The following is a 19,816-nucleotide window of genomic DNA, read 5'->3' on the forward strand; positions in this document are numbered from 1 at the left end:
TATCTAGTTATACCCCATAATAGCTTATAATGTAGGTCACTGATAAAAGAAACAATACTTACATGTGACAAGCATAAGTATCGCCGTGGCGGTGATGTTGCCTGGACTGCGTTTCCAGCAGCCAACTACACCGGTCCAAAAGGCAATAAACAGCGACAGGAACGCCACGATGAATAAAGCCACTGTGGAACGCGCCATGTGCAGCCTGGAAGATAAATTGTCAAATATTATGTACATAGATATCAAAATTACTTGAGCCTGCTTTAAACGACTTTTTCAACCTATGTATATGCTATTTTTTTTTTAAGTTTTAAAGATTATTGGATATTTTCCAGAGTTACTCTGGCATCACCAGGTGTTGAAATCGATAGAAACAATTTTTTTGTATGCATCATTGAACGCGACGCCAGTGGTCCAACATTTAAACCGCTAGTTTCCACGTATGAAGTCCCTGCGTAGGTAGTTAGGTATGTCAGAAATAATCTCAATCTGTATTTAGAAGCTCTTCATAAATCAAAGTTAAGACAACTCCACGTCGTTCCACTTCGCATTTGGTACAAGGTCTGAATTGAACATTTGATTTACGATAACAGTGGAACATTGTCAATGTGACTTGCGTTGATTTTGCAGGTTGAGAAATGGGGCATATTTTTATAATATGTAAATGTACATAGATCTAATAAAAAATATTAAAAACTTGTTGCATTCGCGTGTTTGTAGACGACAATACCGAAGAACTAGAAGCAGGACTCCCGGTTCTCCGGTCGCCAACATTCATGATAAATATTTTTTTATGATCTGAAGGACGAACAAGTCCCGCGCCTAGTGATAAGCGACACTCCTACGCCTGTGCATATCAGTTGCAGTGCCACACAGAGCTTTAGGAATTTAAAGACATTGCCACTGCGCCCGTCACCCTGAGCCCTGATACATAAGTTGAAAAAATCCCATGTGCCTGTAATTTCACCACACTAATGCTCACATTACTGCTTGGTGGCCGCAATACGTAAGGTGGAAGTACTTCCCTGGACGAACTCTTTCACAAGGAGCTCTACTGCTACTAAATAATAACACATATACTCAGTCCCGCACTAGGGAAACACTGTATCGCGGATGCTATGGACACACATGTAGACAATCACAAATTACACCTAACTCACGGGTAAAATAATGTCCGTACAAATATTTCTTCCGACTCAGGAATCGAACCGGGACCTCTGGGTGGCACACGAGCATGGTAACCGTTAGATCACGGAGGCATCTAAAGTCCACTATATCTAAAATATTAATAATAAAAAGGTAGAGTAAAGAAGTACCTATTCATCGCATCGTCTGAGAATAATTTAGTCTCGTTGTTTTCGTCTGGTATGAAGTAATCGACATTGCTGCAGTGCGTTTCCACCGGTGACAGATAAATCTCCACTGGAAATAATAAAAAGATAATAAAATTAATATATATTACATATTTTACTGTTATTTATTTGTATTTAGAAAAAGAAGGAGGCAATAAATAGCAACAGGAACGTCACGATGAGTAAAGCCACAACATATCTTTTGGAAGACTTTTAGAAGCACGTCATGCGAATTATCATAGAGTTAATGTACTTTTTATAGTGCTCTACCTTATGTTGTTGATAGGAATTGAGTGCCTGCATAAATAACAGGTAGGTAATTTTGTATGTTTTTAAACTTTATATGGCTTATGTTTAACAAAATACATGCTTATCTATATCTATGCCTTTATTACCTGGGTGGCTTTTGGAATATATGAAAGCATGCATTCTCGGTAAACTTATACATAACTTATAACGATTTATGACGATTAAAACACTTTAATATTTCAAAGTATTAATAAGAATATTGCCCAAGCGGTAATGAGATAAATGCCAAATTGTTGAGTCATTCGGTCACCAATCGTATCTGGTATTGGTCAAAACAAGTTTTCAATATGTCCGTTAGAGATATTATAGTTATCAAAGATCTACGTTCGGCGGGATGTTGATATGATGAAATCAATTATTAGAAAATTGAAACATCTGATAAAACAATTACTACACATTAAATTTCTATCGTAGGTAGTCGACATTACACAGTTTTCTTACACGAAGAATATTCTACAAAATATGTTTGGCTTACTAATAAATCTGCTTTTTAGTATAATTAGGTACCTATTACAATAATTACAAAAACCATTAACACTAGATAATGTTTCAAAAACATATGACGTAGCAGGTAAATTTAAAATATTATTTTGATTTGCTGTTACGATATACTAGGATATAAAACCGTTAGGTATTTTACTAAAGAGTCAACAATTTTATTGTTGTTTATATCCAATGTTTATGGCTCAAACAAAAGTAATTCAGTTTTATATCTTATGATATTTTTCTGTGTTCTCTTGTTTTTTCGCGGAAGTGTGTAAACTAAATTTCTGATTACAAAGCCAATATTAAAGTTTTTCTCAGTAAAATTGTGTTTACCTCACGTCCAGACCTGCTATAGTTCACTTTTACAAGAATCCAACATTGGTTCTTCGAGCCACAAATTACTAATTACTTCGAAACACAAAATTTCTTCATTTATTGGAAATATTTTATATATAAATATTCTATTTCCTCTGATCCCAATCCCGTGTATTTGTTATTTCAAACAAATCAACGGTCACAACGGTAACAAATTACAGGTCCCGTGGTTACGTCTGACTAAGTTGGTCATCAACCAGTCATATCCCATATTAATGCTTGCATTATATTTACAAAAGTTATTACTTAAATACCTTATTTTTAATTTATCAGAGAACATTCCAATCTACGCTGTGAAGCGGAATATAAAACAAAAATAAACTTTGAAAAACGTAGGTATGTACGTTTTGCAAAATATTTTATTTTAACAATACCAATTTTTACTAAATCTTTGTTAATCAAAAGCAAATTATAAACAAATTATAACATGTTCAAAATAGTACTGCAGTTTTATTCTGCTTGGGATTTTTCATCAAAGGAAATAAATACTGGCACCAAACTGGTGATACGGATAAACCATTTTCCCTGTTGAAATAAGGATGTTATTTAATTTCAATTGCCTTTCGCAGCAGCCTAGGCAAAAACGAACTTCTGTTACAATGATCTGGAATTTGTCGAACTTAATTGAATGTGTAGTATATCCATGACATGTTTGCAGACTGTAGATTTTTTTGCGCGACGATGCTATAATATTATGTTCTTAGACATGTTTTAGTAAAAGGCCGCACTTCAAGCATTAAAAACTCCTGCGTCTTCTGCAACCTTCATTTTATATTTAAGCAAATTACACATTAAATTATTAAAATAATTCTAAGGCAGATTTCCCTAAAGAGGTGTAAGAAAATGTAAGGGGATACTATTCATAAATAGATGTAATGTTCGCTGTAACCTCAAGCATCAAGTACAGAAGCTATGAGGCTGAATAGTTTCCGATACGATGAACCAGGAAAGGAACAATGGCCCGGAGGTCGGAGCTATTGTTTCAAAGAATCCACCTCGGGCCTTCCATTCGAAGAGGCTTTTTGCTGCCATTTACCTTACATCGAACATTGTCTATGAGAAATACTGTATTTTTTAGTTGGAAGGAATAAACAACATGCAAGTGTACAGTAATTTAATTTGGTACTAACTTTTTTTACTCCTGTCTCTGGTTTTTTTTCGTGACTAGTAGTTGCATGTAATTATATTGTTAATGTATTGTATTATATAGGTATAATTTGATAACAATAACTGCATTGCTGCCTATTATTGTTTTCATGTTAGTGATGTCACCTGACTGCTGACTACAGGTTAGTTTGTTTTACTTCGCCTTTTGTTTGTATCTGTATTTTATTGTTGTGTGAAGTGAATAGCATTTTTGTGTTTCATAAACGATATAGGACAGCATTGTTTACTTGTTTGAATAGGACTTTGTTATTTTTTTCTTTTTATTTGATGAATTTAATTTCTACAATACGAAACTCCACCTACTACTAATAGGTTAAGCAGGTAATCACTTTCACGAGACACGAATCACGAATATTTTGAATTTGATGTATTCCATTTTAGCAGTAGAGTTCCTTGTGAAAGAATTTGTCCAGTGAAGTACAGCCACCTTAAATATTTCTGCCGCAAAGCAATAATGTGAGCATTACTGCATTCCGGTTTTGAAGGGTAAGGATGCTGGTATAATTACAGGCACATGGGACTTGTCAATTTATGTCTCAGGATGACAGGCGCAGTGGCAGTGCCCCTCAAATCTTTGCGATTAAAAACTCTGAGTGGTACTGCAACTGTTATGGTCAGGCATGTAGCTTACGACCAGGAACACAAGTTATTCGTCCCGTCACTTGATATTATAAAAAAAAATTCAAAACTCAGTGAAAGTACGTATATTATCTGTGTACAAATTATTCTAAAAACCTTATTTTTATTGCGGCGATTAAGAGTTAGTGTGCCAGAATTACCTAGTATCTTTGTGAACAGTTCTCACAGGTGGATTCTACTTAATCAGGTTATATTCCCTCTCTTTCTAGCTCATTACAAACGTGATACACAGGAATTCGTTAATGATTTTCAAGGGGTCTACTACAAGTAGATGTTATATTCATTCATAGTCAAAAATAGAACCTATTATACTTAAATATTAGCGTACTTAATTTATACTGGAGTATACGTATGTAGGTATAAATACATAAGTAGCAATAACAATTGGGTACAGATGGATGATTGTCACGGACTGTAACGGAGACTCAACTAAAAAACGTTAAAATATTCTCGACGTTGATAGTCGAATTTCATTCATAAAAAAATGATCGACATAATTTACCGACACAACAAAAAACATTACTTATAACGCGACTAAACAACCTTTGTGAAACATGTCAAGAAGTGATTCTGTAATTGTAATCACCGAAAACTACCGAAGAACTATATTACACTACTACTAAGAACACTTGCATAAAAAACAAAAACATTAGAAAGGCTTTGTGTACTTACTATTGTCATTGGCACGAAAAGCCAAAAAATTAAGAAAAAGATGTTCATATTGGTGAAATTTAATCTTAAAACTAATAATACCGAGCTTCCACCAAAACGTTCTTTAAGTGAAAGTGCATTTCAGCTTCAACGGTAATTATATAGTTTCTCCGATATCATCGCGACGGAAATGATGTTAGCATCTCACATCGTGAGAACAAATGAAAATCAGTTTTATAAACACGCAGAAATAGTTTCGAGTCACTTCAAAAACTGATTACAATGTATGTTTACATAATAAAATCGATTATTTATCACAACACATTTATAAAAAATAACTAAAAAATACTATTGTCAACATAAAATGCGGCAACGCAATAATTGCGGAGTATTTGTGCGCCGATAATATTCTGCTACAGTCTGGCATACTAAAAAAAACTAGCACGCTTAATGCCAGCCTTAAATATAGTTATACATATGTATATGGTGGTATATACATGTACACATGTATACATGCCGTGGTAGCTTAATGATTTGTCCTACCGCCTCTCAAACAGAGGCCGTGGGTTCGTATCCGCTGTCACCGAAGCTTTTCGGTAAATTAAAACATCGTGATGAAACTTGCACGTCGAAGAAAGTTCACAATCCTCGAAACGTGTGAAATCCCCAACTTTATCATCGTTGCAACGTAAACCTGATCAATAAACATAGAGAAAACATTTGATATAGAAAAATAATTAAAATTACGTAAAATCAACGTTTCCTTTATCAAAGTTTTATCTCAATGTACATATTTTTAAATAATATTCCAATTCAAGTACTAATGTAAACATAAAATCTACTATTGATTGAACACATTCATTCATAGCTTGCGTGACATGAGGACATTACGAAGATATGTGTCATCGATAGTTTACATACATTCGGAATCTTAGTAGCGTTTGATATGATGAATATTTAATAGTCATCAATATTAATGTATCATTGTTCCGCCCACATGCTGCGGTACTGTTGCGTATGCGCAACCGGGTGACAATCTTCAGAACTATTTGTGGTCAAAGTCATGAGAGCCTAACTGGTTTGGCGATTGGTCCTAATAAATTTTACCGTTAATTTAAAGTTCAAGAAAGTGATAACAGCTGTCTTGGGTTTTATAGAAAATCAATGTAAACCAGACTATGTTATTGTTTTTGGGGATTTATATATCGGATATGCTCTTTGTATTACATATTCTTAATGAAGCTGTAAGTCAAAGAAAGTCATTAAAGCATAATTAATTCACTCGCATAGTACCTAAATTAGAGTTATTGCAAAGCGAACGTAAAATTGTCGTAGTAAAAACATAAATATTGGGTATTTAAGAAAAACTGTATCCCAGCATACCTGAGAACTATCCTAAGGTTAAGTAGTAAAGATTAAAACAAGTTTTTTAACGATATACGTTTTTTTGTTGGCTATTGCCAGTATACAGGTTTGTAAACGCTAATCGCTCATCATGTATTCTCTAGTAGCAATACAAATAGGTGACCGGGTCTGCGGCGACATTTCAGAAGGAGGCCTGTAGGCGCGGGCGCAGCGCAGGTTGGAGAAAGTTGCCGATTGCGTCCTTGTGTTCGCGGACATGTCGACAGTTTGTATTGAATTTATTTGGTATATGTATTGGTAAATACATAATTGTACAATAATTAACGAATTCGTAAATAATATTTTAATATGTTGCATTTTGCAGCTTCATTATTAGCGATTTATTAACAAATTATAGCCTAGTGTCCAGGCTATAGATAGTCCCATGTCCTCACAACTATTATAGACTAAGTAGTAAATTAAATAATTATATATTTGACGGTGTTGTAAATTTTTTATTTTAAATTTGATTATAAATTTAAAAAATCTATCTCAAAAGTTCATGGAATACATACATACATACACATTTGACAGGTTTGTTTGAAATCGGTCACCGGAAAGTGCGTGGAACAGGATTCATCCCCTAGTTTGCGACTCTTAGGAGTGGAATATTTTCTTCAAAATTAAATGGGACCAATACTGAGCCTGTTTCCAACAAATAAATAATCAAAATCGGTTCACAACATATATAGTCGCGTAACATACACATAAATAACTTGGAATTGAGAACCTCCTCCTTTTTAGAAGTCATATAAAAAAGTCCGAAAAAGTCATATAAGACGTACGTGTTTTTGTTTTGCTTTTGCTGATGATATAATTGTGATCAAACTTCACATTCTAGATAAATTCGTTTCAAAGTTTGATCATCAATTATACTACGTAATTCGTTCTTTATCTGCCACTGATACAGTCTCAGATCACAATTTATATGGAAGTTTTGTACTACTCCAAAAATATCATCGATTGTCATCTGCGATTTTATTTATGTTCAGAATGAAAATAAACTATTTACATATTCTGTTTTTTTACTCCGGCTAAATTAGTTGAATGGCGAGAAAATTTTATTCCCGTTAGCTGAGCTACTAACTAATCGTACCAAATTAGATGTATGAGCTGCTTTATCAGTGATATTAAAAAAGATTTTCCATATGGCAAGTAAGTCGTACACACTCAATAGCTATAAAATGTAGATTTCCTTGCCTCGCGTGTTATGAAACAACTGTTATGTAAACCTATTCAGAGTGGAATTTAACAATGGTAGACCGGTGTTAAAGAATGTGCATAAATACTAGACAGTTGTCAACCTGGGTACAAATAATGTATGGAATCGTTAATCCACACTAACATTATAAATGCGAAAGTAACTCTGCCAACAGACATAAACAACTTAACAACGTTTTCACGTCTAAACCTCCAATATTGATGAATTTTGGTATAGACATAGATGGGACCTAGGAGAAGGACATAGGATACATTTTCATCACAAAAATAAAATCTTAAAGCACGTGAAATAGAGAATGAAAGTTTAAACGTATGTATACGAGTATATGTAAATACTTTATTCTATAACAAAACAAATTATGAATTTTAACAAAGAATTTAAAACATTAGTGTTCAAAGGCAAGCTTATCGCATAAATGGATTTCTATCGACTAACCTTTATTTGTATTTGTATTTAAGGTTTGTATTCAGAACCAATAAAACTATGAAAATTAGTATAGTACAGCTACTGGAAGTGCTTATTGTACGCAGACGAAGTCACGGGCACCAGATAGTATACTATATATACGTATATATGTATACACACTGGCACATTTATTGCAAACACTAGTAAAATCCCCGAAATAATGTAGGGTTTTTTGTTCTAAAGTCTGACAGGTTATTTTATTTATTTTATTTAGGTCTAATTTAAAAAATAGCTTATTGTCAGTTTTTTCAATAATTTCGATTTTAATTTTCTAAATAAAAACACTAATACAGAAAAAATAGAAATACTAATACAGATTAGAGGTTGATTTTTCGTTCTTGTAAATTTCGTTAACTTTAGTTCAAAAGGTTTTTTTTTATTTATTTAACTTTGATTTCATAAAACTTAAACTGTTACAGTTTTTAAATTTTTCGTCGTTTTAGCTTTGTCACAAACGCATTTTGTTTTCTATTTTCATTATTCATACAAAGATCGAACACAAAGAAAAATATACTTTCGATGTAACAGGACTACGGCAAAAAAATCCGTTAACACCAAAAAACAAAGATCTGTAACAGATCAGTTGGTGGAGCTGTAGTAGTAGTAGTAAAGTAGTAAAAGTAGGGCACTTTGGTACAGACGCCGCTGCGTGTCCTGTCAGATCGAAGGAATTCTTTGTGTTTGTATTACTAATTATAACAAACTAGTGGAGTCATTTCACAAAAAATATAAATGAATATCATGGTAGTAAAACATCATAACATTCATTACAATCAATATCATTTCTATTTTTTTCAATAAGGATTGAGTAAGTCTATCAAGTCGATGTTAAAAAATGTTAATATAAATTCTTATTTATTTAATTATGTACTATTTTATATTCTCACTTTTTTGTCCCTAAAGGTGTATTATATAGTTGTACCACTATGGCAAAAAAAGTTCTACTTTTTCGAAATACCCAGATTCATCTGCTAATATGAGTAGACCTAGAGTTAAGTAACAATTTTATTTATTTTTTACTTGGAAAATACATCTCAGGAAAAGCATCCGTTAGTGTAGGATATTCATTAACTAAGGCAACTTAAAGAACAGGTGTAAAGTTGTTAACACCTTAAAAGAAATCGGAAAGGCGAAAGCGCTGACGACTGTGTGGAAAAGTGCGTGAAAATACTTGCTGAGTTTTCTTTCCTGTATAAATACGCTCGGCGGGAATGCAACTTCAATTGACGAATGCGAGAAAGTAATATTTGCTTGGAGCAGAGTAGAAAATAATTTGTTGTGTATGTTTACATTCATGTTTCTAATTCTGTCTCTTATATACTCCTATCAATATAAAGGTGAATCTCCATTGGATCTCTTAACGTATCGATGGCATTCACTGTAATGATTGCCACCTCCGCTCTTGCAAAAGAGCCCTATCGACACTTGACACCCTATGCACGATCACTTCACAGTGCAACAGAGACTCAAGAGCCAGAAGAGTTTCGCCAAATGTGTCGGTCCTCTGAGCATTGAGCTAGCTCAGGCGAGGTGCAATCTTTGGCGCGAAATAATGCCATGTACCTTTGTCTCGCCTTCTGAGAATCTTCCTCCTGGACAAGAATTGCCATGCCCGTCTTTAAATAAGCTTCGGACTCAGGTTGGTCTGTTCAGGTGGGAATTTTCGGATGGTTTCAACCTGGATTGTTTGTGCGTTGCGATTCAAACCATGGGCTATCTCATATCATGCCCTGCGTGCCCTAACGCCAGGGTCCTAAGTCTACTAATTTTATAACACCTCTGTTGCGTATGGCTAGAGTGTCAATGGCCGGATTTGTATGATTGGTATTCATTAAAATTTAAAAATTAGTGACTTGTCAGTGGCTATATAGTCATCGCCTACTATTCAAATGCATTTGCATTTTTTTGGTATTCTGCTCCTGAATGCCGATGGTGTGTCGACGGCGTAGTCTACTAATGAAATATTCATTTCGTTCAAGTTCGTAACGTGCAAGCGTCCTCCGCGACTATTCCCACCCCACGTCCTACATAGAGTTGTTACCGTTTAGGGCGATCTATTTAAATCTATTTATTTTTGTATGAAAGTAAAATCTAGGAATTAGTAAAATCATGCAAAAACAAAAGTCATAAACAACAATTAATTGTTGAGTTTTTAGGTGAGTTTTGTTTTTTGTTAACTACCTCCGTGGCCGAACGGTTACCATGCCGGACTGCCACGTAGAGGCCTAGGGTTCGATTCCCGGGCAGGGACCTTAAAAATTATGATATACATATTAATTTCCATGGTTGTTTTAGTAAGGCACATCGGTCGTTAGTGATTGAAAGAATGACTGACATCACTGCCATTCCACTGGCACTTTATAGAGACTCAACTGCCATTGCACCTAAATTTTAGCAGAATAACAAATATTATCATAATTGCAATATAATCTTAGTGGAGTCTAATTGAAATTACAATGACTAGTGGTTTCAAGAAACGGCAGAATCGGGGCCCTGCACGCTTGAGGGTTTAATGGCGGCTATTAGTGTCGCGACGCGGTCGGCGTGACTGACTTCTAGAATACAACAGTATAGTGTATGCCATCGATATGATAAGAAGAGAAGATCGTGGTGGAAGGATTTGCCAATCGACACAAGGTACTCGCCGATTGTTGCCCTGGGTGCGTCAAGCGTAAAGTACAATTTTTAACAAAGAATGATGACAGATTACATATGTTTAGATGTGGCTCACTGTATTTTACCTAAAGTTCTTGTCGATTAAATTATACTTACATTAAGGTACATGACCTCTACTCAAGACGTATTGTTATGTAATAAAGATTGTAGTTGCAATGGAGTCTTATATTTATGTTTTTTTTTAAATAACGTTCACTCTGCGTCCAGCATGGTGATGGTTCGGCGATTGAGGCAGTGAGCAGTTTTATAATTACCACATCGTAGGGCGGACAACATTATACGATAATTAAACTGCAAATGTAGAAATTTGTTTAAAGCCACAATTTATAATACGAAGAGAAATCGATGAAAGCTTACCATTCATTAGCACAATATTATGGACTAATAGTAGATCGTGAAAACAAGTGAATCGTGATTTTGTAAGTTGTAACAATGGCGTTGCGTCCAGAGCACGTCGGAAAGAATACACGTCACGCATTCATTTATACGTAATCAGGTTAGCGAATGTAGATAGACCGGCTTCTACAATTACTATGATGGCTCATGTTATAGAAGGTGACCGACCATTCACACAGAACAGGTCGGAGACTCATCTTATTTATTGTATATTAATTAAGGCTATCAGCGCAAAAGTGGTATAAATAATTTAATATTTTTTATACTTGAAGTTAGCATCCAAACACATATTTTTAATGGGTGTGTAATATATAAAAAATTTTAACATAACGCTCAATTGTCATAATTTCATTTAATATAAACTCATATAATATAACAAATCACTTCATATAACAAACGTTTAATATAAACTTACATCCTATAATTTCCTTTAGATAACAATCATTTCTAATAACAATCTTATTATGTTATAAACCTCAATTAATATAACAACAATTTATATTAATATCATTTCACCTAACGCTTGCCTGTAAACTAATGTTCGGTTTTTGCATACATATAATTATTTTTGTAGTAGTATAGCTATGGGATAGGTGAAGAAAACTGCTTATGTTGTCAATCACAAATAAGTCATTGAGAAACGCAAACATATTTGCTTCAGGCTTACCAAACCTAACCTACTAAAGGGGTGCACATAAATTTGACCTGAAAACATTTCGAAAACGGAAACAAGTTTGCTACTGGTACTCGCTGGCCGCTGCCGTAGTAGTCTCGCTTCGCTCGCTCAGCTCGTACTGCTTTTTCATATACTAACTAATCTAACCTACTAAAAACGGGGTGCAAACAAGGTTTGACCTATGTAAAATACACTTGTTTTCTTTTAAATCATGAAGGAATCCGATGTGTAACAATAATAATTTTGTCAAAACAAAGATTCAGCAATGTAAACTATATTAAAAACATGAAATTACACTCTAGTATCGAACAGACAAGTACCAGGGCGAGTCGGGTTTAACCTTATTATTAATAAAAAAATGACATTATTCTGTGTCAAAATTATATGAAATGACAATTTATAAAATGATTGTTATGTGATAAGAGCTTTATATAAAACGTTATTATAAGATGTGAATGTTATATCAAATGAGAATTTTATGAAATGAAGTTATAGGAAGGGAAATTAGTGCAAATAAAAATTATGTTAAATGAACGTTGTATGTTTCGAAATTAATAGAGAAAAGGTAAAGTGGCAGCACTTTCCAGGACGAACTCTTTCACAAGGAGCTCTACTGCTACTAAAATTACGTACAAACGGCATCACATCAAGCTACTGATTGACGGATCTTGTTCTGTTGCACTGGAGGCGATATTCGAACAAAATTATATAGGTTAATGTGCTGTTAACTGTATTTTAGTATCATTTTAAGTTATGCACGCACAAATCTTGAACTCCCCGCTGAACGCAACGCCATTCCGAATTTACGGCTATAGAGTTCTTAGATTGTTACATACAGAAAATAAAAGTTTCGGGTCCTTTACGAGTCCTATGGTCAGCCATGACATAAAAAAAATGTTTCATTTCCAACCTCTTAAAATATGCCTTAAACCTATTTTACTAAAATAACTTTGCAGCGAAGAGAGTCACGAGCAGAGATTAGTTTGTTATAATAAGAGTAAATGATGTTTTCTTAGAAGTAAGTCAAGAATGCGATAGTAAACTGCGTAAAAATGCAGACGGATCTATATACTGACGTTGACCGAGGCTTAAGTGACAACCGATAGAGTAATGCCACACAGTGTAACCCGCGATATGTAATCTCCTCTTCTACAGAGTTTAGAAAATATTAAACCTTTACAAGAGACAGTAATTGATGTCATCATGATGTAAAATTAATCACATAAACCTTACAAAAATTTCATGAATCTAGCTGCCTAGTTCGGCACGTTAAAGAATTGACATATTATTAAATCAAATCGCTTAATGGAAAATATGTTAAAAGTTCACAGTTTATCTGATATTTCTGCACATTAGTATGTTAAATAGCAATAATATTGATGATGGGCGATTCAACTTTCGCTCATAACATGCGCGCGAGTGGCTCGCGCCTTCGTGGTGCGGTGCGCGGTCATACAACGGGATCCGCTCGCGCGCACGCTGAATATGAAGCGCAAATATGAAATGCTCATGTCGTACTTGCATTGCAGCAGCGTCATTAATCGTGATATACCGTATTACGTATAATTATTAATTTATGATCCATGAGCACTTTCGGAAGTGTTCCGTCTCAATGAAAATGAGATCAAGTTTATACAATTTCCATAAAATTGGCGGGACGTTATTTATTTCCTCATACCTATCTGGTTTCGCGCTTAATAATTAATTATCCACTAACGTATGTAATTATTAATAAGTAGTGGGTATAACTGGAAAGAATCCCACTTACCTGCGTAATTATTCATATACAGATAACATAGAAACACGCGTAAATAAAACTGTGGTATTTTTAAAGCGCGAGGCATAGTAACAACAGAGGCATGCAAACAAAGCGGAAACAAAGAAGTTTAATCAAAATTAACTATGTTCTGTCATAAATTACAACTCATGAGATCATTACTGCAACTAAAAACACAATCCATCATCGCAGTTAACGTCTATAGATACTTAATTAAAATATAAGGATCTAAAGCGTGGGTTCATGGAAATTTACTTTGTATAAAAAGTAAAACCACAGGACCCAAGGTCACAATACAGTTCCCGTGCTTATTATTGTCTATGATCTGCCCGTGGAAAGTGCGATTACGTATTCTTAAAAACACTATAAGTAAGATACTATAAGTAAAGTCGATGCGTTACAACCTTAAAGGTTCTTTTTGCATACAGTGTGGTTTTTGCACACAATTTACTTATTCTTCTCAACCAATGGCATTGAAAGCCTAGATCATAAACAACAGTTTTTCACAAAATAAAAAACTCTACAATATTCCTTCACAAAAAAAATCAGCTTATAAAATTGACATATTATGATGGTGATGTCATTTAGAGCAAGTCAATATAATTATCACTGGTAATTATCCTAGTTATCCACCCACTGCTATGTGATCTCCTTATCACTTTTGTAATTACCTCACCAAAACGAGTAATTTCTTCTAAAAATTTGCTACGAAATAGTTTGTCCTAAAAAGTATACATACCTTCACGGTACGCTGCCAGTTACAAAATGCTGATATAGGCGGAGATTCGGCCTTACTTGCGAAATTCTAATGATGCCAGGGCTTGACTAGAATACTAAAAAGGTAAATGAAATGCAAAGGTTTCACGGAATATTTCATGTATTTTGCATAACGGGTGTATTCAGCATCCAGACTATGCGTCACTACTTTATATACTCGTAAAATAGCATGTGGGAAAGTATACATTTTAAACATTAAAAATAATTGCAATGAGTCTCTATAAAAATAAATAAATCGCTACAATAATAATAATTATGAGAAACTAAAATTAATAGACTCACTCAAAAGTTGTTATTGTATTTTACCGAAATGAGAACGTACGAAGACCCATCGTAATTAGTAATCAGCTATTCAAAGTTCAATTAAAAGAAGACTGGTAACGGAAACAAGATTTCTCTATCTATTAAATGATAGAAATCTACAGTTCATAAACTTTGCAATTAAGAAAGACATCTACAAGACTATTTATTATTTATTTTTTTATTAATTAATTATAGAGTCACACAGTCCAAATAAGCGCTACTTTTAAAAATCTTCGTTTATGATTTTATTTTAAAACTTACGTTTTTAACAATTTTAAATTTGATCTTATGTAAAATTATTTTTAATAAAAAAAAAATATGTAGGTTAAAACATGTACAGAAGAACTCTGGATTAATTTAACAGATATTTTATTTATTACTTTATGTGTTTTCTGTAAGAAAAATTCAAGGAATTTAATATAGAAAAGTTCTGAATGTGAATTCTACATCGGCAAGAATAGGTGTAACAATTTTGTCCATGAAACAATGTCATTAACGATTAGATTTCCATCTATTTTTAAACCACATGACTGAAAAATATTTACCTTGTAGTATAATCTATCTCTTACACCGCTCCCCGCACTACCGCGGCTTAACCACAGGGTGGATTGCAGCTGTCTAATCACTGGGCATTAAAACCATTAATCCATTGTTTGCGCGTACGCAGCCGAGGTACAAACACGCAAGTAAATGTGTGACATCACCTTATTCTGTAGGGAACTCTTTCCAGTGCGCTCAATTTTAATTTAGAAGAAAAACATTATGCAATCATAATAAAAAAAAAATGTTGTTGTATACTTTAACGCTTTGGGGACTTTAACGCTAAAGTGGGACTCCAAAGTCTCAGCGAATCTCAAATGGGCCCACATAGTTATGGAAGTAGAAATCAAAGGGGGCAGATGCTGATCAACTTCCTCAAGATGGAGGGGCTCTTCTTGATGAACTCGTCGTTTAAGAAGAAACCCCAAAGACAGTGGACATGGCAAGGCCCCGACGCTGTGACCAAAAATGAGGTTGACTTCATCTTGGCGAATAAACGGCACATATTCAGAGACGTCTCTGTGATTAGCAGGTTTAATACCGGATCTACTTCAGACCTTACTTCAGGACTTCTGAAGTCCGGAGGAGTACTAGTTATCAAGAAATTACAGAACCTGTTTAACTCCGTCATTCAATGTGGGAGAACTTCTAAAACGTGGAATAGGAGTATTATAGTTCTCTTTTTCAAAAAAAGGAGACAAATCTTCACTTAAAAACTACAGACCCATCTCACTCCTGAGCCACGTATATAAACTGTTTTTTAGAGTCATTACGAATCGTCTCGCCAGAAGACTAAACGAGTTTCAGCCACCGGAGCAGGCCGGGTTTCGACGGGGATACAGCACCATAGACCACATACACACAGTGAGGCAGATTATACAGAAGTCAGAAGAGTATAATCGGCCCCTGCGTCTAGCTTTTGTGGACTATGAGAAGGCTTTTGATTCCGTCGAAACCTGGGCTGTCTTGGAATCCTTGCAGCGATGTCAAGTGGACTATCGTTACATCGAAGTACTGAGATGTCTGTATAACGCCGCCACTGTGAGTGTCCAAGTACAGGACCAGCAGTTTAAACCCGTCCAATTACGCTAAGGATTGAGACAGGGACATGCCATATTCCCGAAACTGTTCACAGCCGCATTGGATATATGGCATGTCCATGTTTAAGACGCTGGACTGGAAAAATATGAGCAATAACATAAACGGCGAGTACATCTCACACTTACGATTTACAGATGACATAGTCCTAATGGCGGAGTCGCTGGAGGAGTTACAACAGATGCTGGACGGCCTAGTGTCCGCCTCGCGACGTATTGGTCTCGGCATGAACTTGGACCAAACACAAGACCCAAGTCATGCAATGATCACATTGATCCGAGACCCATAGTCGTAAATGGCCACCTTCTTGAAGTTGTTTCCAAATACACTTACCACGGGCAGATTCTGCAGTTTGATAGAAACAATTTCGAGAAGGAAGCCAGGAGGAAGAAGAAACAGCTTGGATAGGCAGCGTTTGGGAAGCTACGTCGAGTCTTCTCGTCACCTATACGACAAAATCTGACAACAAAGATTTTCAACCAGTGCGTCCTGCCTGTTATGATTGACGGAGCCGAGACGTGGACACTCACGATATGGCTAGGCCATCAATTTAAAGTCTCTCACCGGGGTATGGAACGGGCTATGCTCGGAATTTCTATGAAGGATAAAATTCGTAATGAGGTTATCCGACAGGGAACCAAGGTCACCGACATAGCTCGTACAATAAGCAAGCTGAAGTGGCAGTGGGCTGGTTATATCTGTCGAAAAACCGATAACCGATAGGGAAAACGAGTTCTAGAGTGCAGACCGAACTCGGCAAACGTAGTGTAGGACACCCTCCGGCCAGGTGGAGTGACAAACTGCGAAAGGTTGTTGGCGGGAAATGGATGCGACAAGCTGAGGACCGGGCGAAATGGCGCACATTGAGGGATGCCTATGTCCAGCAGTGGACTGCGATGGGCTGATGATGATGACGATGAATAAAAAAAATGATAAAAGCAAAACACATTCTTTTGTTTTATATTCAGCTATAATATTCAGTATATAGCAATAGCTGTTTATATTAAGGGTAAAACATAAACAGCTATAGCATCAAACATACTATATACATATAAAAAACATAATTTTGCACTGATAAACGAATTCACATGAAGTTTATACAAACTTAAGCTACAGTCAAAAACGCATCAAGCTTGACATTTATGATTTTAATATATTCTTATCGTAAGCGTCGTAAGTCGTAAGTAGAGTTGAATTTAAATCTGAAGTGTCAAGTTTCATGTGCTCATTCATGACCCTGTACTTCACCCAATTTTTATCAACATCTTCAGTTATGCATTACGTGGCAAAAAAGTATCGTTTTTATCGCAGTACTTGTATGCCATGGGACAAAAGCATACATTAATAACAAATAAAATTACAAATTTACTGCACTAATATGACTCTGACTTATTATTGTAAGTACGTTATTTACTAGGTACAATCAAAACATGTTGAGCTGGCAATCAGGATATTACTTAAGATTCAAATTCGACTTTAGTAATCTACGATGAACGGAGCTGCGTGTTGACTAGTCCTAGAACAATAATCTTTGCAATTTGACCCTTTACACACCGATTGCAGAAAAGCTGTATACTTAAACCGAAAAAATGGTATCCACATTTAAAAATAAGGTATGCAAGTATTGTCAAAAACCACAAGTGGCGAAGCCATTCGATTTCAATTGATATATTCGCTTCTTTACATAGGTAAGACGGATGTTGATCAATCGTGACTAATCGTAGTGAAAAACAAATGCCATTCCGCTCTAACAGTTTTTAAGCAAACCAATGTAATCATTATCAGCCGCTCAATTTTTTTTTTCAATTTAATTTATTTGTTCTTATACATCCCTGGGCCTTGGAAATCACCGTTGCGTTCCTACCGCGTATTAGACCGATACATATCGAAAAGTGATATATCGAAAAGTGACATATTACTACAATATGTCACTTTTCGATTATCATTTTGCCACCATACGAAATATGGACAAATGTTATAAATTGCCTTGAATGTAAACAGTTTTGAATTAATAACTTCTAAAGAAAGGTTCTTATCTTAAAAACAAGATTTTACTGCAGTTTATGCGTTTTAGTTGAACAAATGGTTAATCAAAATAAACCTTTACATACGACTTAATCATATTAAGTGGTTCCTAATAACAAATCATCGCCTTCCCTATAAAGTAATTTTGGAAGCACCCTGTCCATTGCAGATGTGTCATCATCATCATCAGTAAGGTCACTTGCATTGAAAACAATAGAAGATAATTATTGCTAATTCATCTAAAAAACAAAGGACGTATGCATAATTGCATATACAATTAAACGTTAAATAAACCATATGGTTAACTTTTATGACTTGCGATGTAAGTGGGCCTTGGTGCCACAATTAGAGATAATAGATAATAACAAACGGAACTTCTAAATAAAATACGAGTCATGTACATTTGATACGTACAGGTAAAGTAAGTATCGTGTAATAAATGGCTGAATTCCATTTATAATCTAATCCATAAAAGACTTGTTTGTTTGTTACGCATACTAGGTGTTCATAAATTAAAAGGACCTATTTGAAACAAGCGACAGACCTGTCATTATAAAAGTTAATCTTTTATCTAACAAGACGTATGGCGTACTAATAATGAGTCAGAATATCTCAAGGGATAATGGCTAGCACTACATTCCGAAGTTTTGCGAAGAATGTGGCATTGTTTCGAAACAAGTACCGAGAATACCGTGTACTTAGGGACTTTACTAGCCTTTGCGAACTTGTGGTCGTATCGCGGCTGCGATTGCGATTTCAGTCTGCAAGACAATGTAACTTGAATTGAATGTCATGTTATAGGTAAAATAATAGTAATACAACTGTGAAATAGTCTGCTGTTATAACAGCTCACATTTTTTTTGTTGGTACACATTTAAAGCAAAATAATATTTATAATTATATATAATTTGCATTAACTGTGTACCAAGTGTGGGTGTGAATCTACATATTATATTATGGTGAAGATTAAAGAATGATAAATGCAACTGTCAAAGAAATTGATTTCCATGTTTCTCTTGATTTTGTACACAAGAATCAGAATAAACAATACCAAAAACAACTTACCACAGGTACGTAAAGGCTCTAAAACAAACGTGATTCATTTATCATCGTAAGCTAATTTATCAGCGTAATATAATTTATCAGCGTAAGGCAAACACTTTTGTAATTCAAAATATGAGTGGTATCTCTATTGCTACTCTCTTTTCGAGTCGTAATTGTTATTTAGGTAAATGTATACAAAGCATGTTTCCGGGCGAGAGTATTATCATGACAACGTTACGAAAGATAAGAGAATGTAAACTAGCTCTAAGAGATATGGATCTCTCAGAAAAAACGTTCTTATACTATATAATTATTAATTATAAGCAAATATTCATCAAAAATTACGCAACATTTTTTTAATGAGCTCTACCATCCTCTGTGGATTCGTATTTTTGTTTTTGTCATCTTGCAATAGTATCGCATTACTTAAAAAT

The 19,816-nt window shown here is 34.8% G+C and overlaps 1 protein-coding gene across 2 annotated transcripts in view; it reads right to left on the reverse strand.

Moving 5' to 3' along the window:
* The window catches only part of LOC113228413, a 56,466-nt gene that overhangs the window by 2,790 nt on the left and 33,860 nt on the right, over nucleotides 1-19,816 (reverse strand). For both annotated transcript variants that reach the window (XM_026461705.1, XM_026461704.1), the window contains exons 3-4: nucleotides 1,317-1,422; nucleotides 63-205 (exon numbers count right to left, since the gene is read on the reverse strand). In XM_026461705.1, coding sequence (XP_026317490.1) covers nucleotides 63-205; nucleotides 1,317-1,422 — 249 coding nt within the window. The remainder of the gene's footprint in view (nucleotides 1-62; nucleotides 206-1,316; nucleotides 1,423-19,816) is intronic.

Source organism: Hyposmocoma kahamanoa, unplaced genomic scaffold (assembly GCF_003589595.1).
Source record: "Hyposmocoma kahamanoa isolate Upper Pololo Valley unplaced genomic scaffold, ASM358959v1 232, whole genome shotgun sequence".
Lineage (NCBI taxonomy): Eukaryota > Metazoa > Arthropoda > Insecta > Lepidoptera > Cosmopterigidae > Hyposmocoma > Hyposmocoma kahamanoa.